The 3,180-nt window shown below is 58.9% G+C and overlaps 1 protein-coding gene across 3 annotated transcripts in view; it reads right to left on the bottom strand.

Annotated features, from left to right (window-relative positions):
- The window catches only part of KCNC4 (potassium voltage-gated channel, Shaw-related subfamily, member 4), a 21,542-nt gene extending 18,541 nt beyond the window's left edge, over positions 1 to 3,001 (bottom strand). For all 3 annotated transcript variants that reach the window (XM_009334730.1, XM_009334729.1, XM_009334731.1), the window contains exon 1: positions 2,351 to 3,001. In XM_009334730.1, the coding sequence (XP_009333005.1) occupies positions 2,351 to 3,001 (651 nt within the window). The remainder of the gene's footprint in view (positions 1 to 2,350) is intronic.
- Between the last annotated feature and the right edge of the window lie 179 nt (positions 3,002 to 3,180).

Below are 3,180 nucleotides of genomic sequence, written 5' to 3'. Positions count from 1 at the left end.
GGAGGGGGGAGGAATTTCTAACCACAGTTAGAAATTGGCAGTTGCCAGCTCAAGAGGTGCCAGGAGAGAGAAGTGCTGAAAGAAGGGAAAGATGGAAATAGCCAGGAGCCAACTGAGTCAGGGCCTGAGGGACTGCTCTGCGGGCGAGGAGGAGCAAGGACCGGAGAAATTCAGCCCCCGAGACTCTTAGTCACTGCTGTCGCACGATCGAGGGAGAGGTTTTACGCACACAACCTGGGACCGCTCTCCTTCCCGCTGCTGTCAAGGTTTGGCAAGACACACCAGACCGGCTGCTCCGGTGCATCCCCAGGCCAAATGCCGTGGCCGGCAGCACCCCTTTTGCTCCGAAAAGGAAGGGGGAGACTCCGAAACGGGGCAGTATTAAAGAAATCCCACTTCAGCCACTCCAAAACACCAGGGCAGCACCATGAACGTTGCACCTGCAGAGATGCTCATGGGTCCCGGAGCATCCTGGTGCTGGACGGTGACTCCGAACCAGTAACGGTTCCCTGCATTAACTGGGTGCACTGGGCAGGTTGCGCTCACTTAGGTCGGTTGCACTGCCCCGTGCCTCAGTTTCCCTTTCTGCCAAAGCAGTTCTCCTAAGCCATTGCAAAATTATACTGATATTTTAGAGTGGAAAATATGACCCAGAAGAGCCTGTGAGCGTTACCGCTGGAAGGTGACCGTCCCCGTGGCGGTGCTAAGCTGAGCCTTTATCTCAGAGCAGTAAGAAGGAAGCGAGGAGCTCCCAGTGCAGACTGGTCCCACTCCAACCCCAGTCAGGGCTCGCGTCACAGCCATCTCTGCTCCCTCCGACACACTCCTCCTGCTTCTGTTTAGCAAACGCCTTTCTGAGTGCAGCTCAGCACACGGGAAAAGCAGAACCAAATAACAACGTGAAAAATCTGAGTTGAATTATTCTGCTTGGGTTTATTTTTTAATTTGGAGCTTTGCACCACTCAGAGGCAACGAGCCCCCCAGAGACGGGCAAAGGATCAGGTACCCCTTTCAAAACGAGCAAAGCTCTTGCTGCCCAAGCATCCTCTGCGTGTGTGTTGCTCTTATGTTAGCTGCAAAACCACCGCCTTGACAAACTGACCCCCTGCCCCGCGCACTGCTGGTGGGTGTGAAATGCCTGCAGGATTTCTTACCATTGATGGCTTGGTTTTTTTTTTTTACACGTCTAAATGCATCCAGAATTCATTTAGATCCCAAATGCCTCTGTGTGTGTGTGTGTGTGTGTGTGCGCGGCAGATTTATAAACTGGGCACGACAGGGGACACACATGCGGGGATGGCACCGGCTGGGTATGGAACAGCGTGGGTGGGTGTCTGGGGGGTCGGTGGGCAGCGCTTTGGGGATGATCTAAGAGTAGCTGGGAGAGGAGACGTGCACAGAATAGTGCCCAAGACAGGCTGGGAGCCCAAAGATGCACCTGGTTATGGGGGATACATCCCAGGCATGTCGGTGTCTGTGGGTAGGGATCATCTGCGTGTGCAAGGGGGGGGTCGTGGAGGGATGTTAGCACGCGTATGCGCTCATGTGTATTGTGTACATGGTACACCGGGGCCCCAGGGACGTGCGTGGATGAAGGGGGTTGGTGTGTGTTTGTGTGTTAACCACGGCTGAGAGCCTGCGCTCGCACGTGCTGATGGGGACCGTATGCTGCGCGTGGGCAGCATCGACGCAGCGATGATGGGGGACAGGGGTGCGGGGACGAGGGCGCTTGCAGGGCACAGGGAGGGGTGCTTGCGCAGACGCCTGGGGGGTCCTTTGGGGCTGCTGCTGCTGTAGAAGAGGAGCACGAGCTCCTTGGGGACAACTATGAGGATCCCATTTGCTTCAGGACCTGCTTTGGGTGCCAGCAGGCACCAGCCCTGTCCCCCCACTCCACAGCTGGACCATTAAGTGTGGGGTTTGGTGTGGGCATGCACAGAACCCAGCGAGAGGAACCCAAGCAATCCTGCCTGTCCTACAGCATCCTGAAACTCTGCCAGGACTCAGCCCTGCCAAGGGCTCTCCCTGACAATCCCTCATCTCCACGTGCCCAGGAGGGGCCCAGGCAGCACCCGAGGGTGCGAAGCGGGCAGGGAGTGGGCTTGCCCCCAGTTTCAGCCCCGCTCCCCCAGATGCGATGTGGTGGGAGGGGATAGGGAGATGATGGAAGAGACTTCCCGTAGGATGGGAGATGGCCAACGTGCCCCATGGTAGGAGGGGGATGGCTACGGGGGGGAGGGCCACGTAACCCACTAGGAGAGTCCATCTCACCCATGGCGATGGGGAGATGAAGACACAACCCCATCATGGCCCCATCCCACCGCCCCGCTGGCACGTTTCGGGAGCTTACCCTTGCCGCCTTGGACGAGTAGGGATCCTCAAAGAGCGCCCACATCCTGGGCTGCCAATTCCGACAGCAGCCACCCCCTCCAGCAGCCCCCGCTGCCCCTGGCGGCCTGTCATCCATGCCCAGGCGTTGAAGGGCCATCTCCCTACCCCCTTCCTCTTCAGGCTCCTCTCCACCGGCCCCTCCACCGGGCTCGGGACTCTCGAAGATGTCCAGGGCCTCTTCAGCATCGCGATGCTGGCGGTAGGTCATCCAGCAACAGGGCTCCACGTCCGTCTCATCGATGCCCCAGTAGGTCAGCTCCTCCTCGAAGAGGGGTCCGCAGATGTCTGCGGGGCAGTGCAGCTTGCCGGTACGGTAGTAGTTGAGCACGTAGGAGAAGATCCCGGGGTGACGGTCGAAGAAGAACTCATTGCTTTTACCATCAAAGTCAAAGTTGCTCTGGGCATCGGGGTCAGCGAGCCAGGCCAGGCGGGTGCCCGGCAAAGTCCGTAGGGTGCTTTTGTAGGTCTCGTGCCGGGTACCACCTACATTGATGGTGATCTTGTCCGACTCTTCCCCTTTGCCCATCTCTTCCTTCAGGCATGTTTTGGAGGGTGGTTTGTTCCCAGACTTGCGTCCACGGTAGGAGGAGACACACACCGAGCTGATCATAGATTTCGGTGGATGGGAGATGCACGCTACGCGCACCCTTCCTCCGGGCGAGGAGCTGGGGGTCGGCGGAGGCGGGAGAGGGGGGCAGAGATGGGACTGGGGAGGGGAAAAGGGGGGGCTCAGGCTTGGCTCTGGCCTCAGGGGGAGCAGGCTGGAGCCGAGCCGGCCACCGCCGGCTG

Source organism: Pygoscelis adeliae, unplaced genomic scaffold, assembly GCF_000699105.1.
Source record: "Pygoscelis adeliae isolate BGI_AS28 unplaced genomic scaffold, ASM69910v1 Scaffold482, whole genome shotgun sequence".
Classification (NCBI taxonomy): Eukaryota; Metazoa; Chordata; class Aves; order Sphenisciformes; family Spheniscidae; genus Pygoscelis; species Pygoscelis adeliae.
This window is presented reverse-complemented; position numbering and strand designations above follow the sequence as displayed.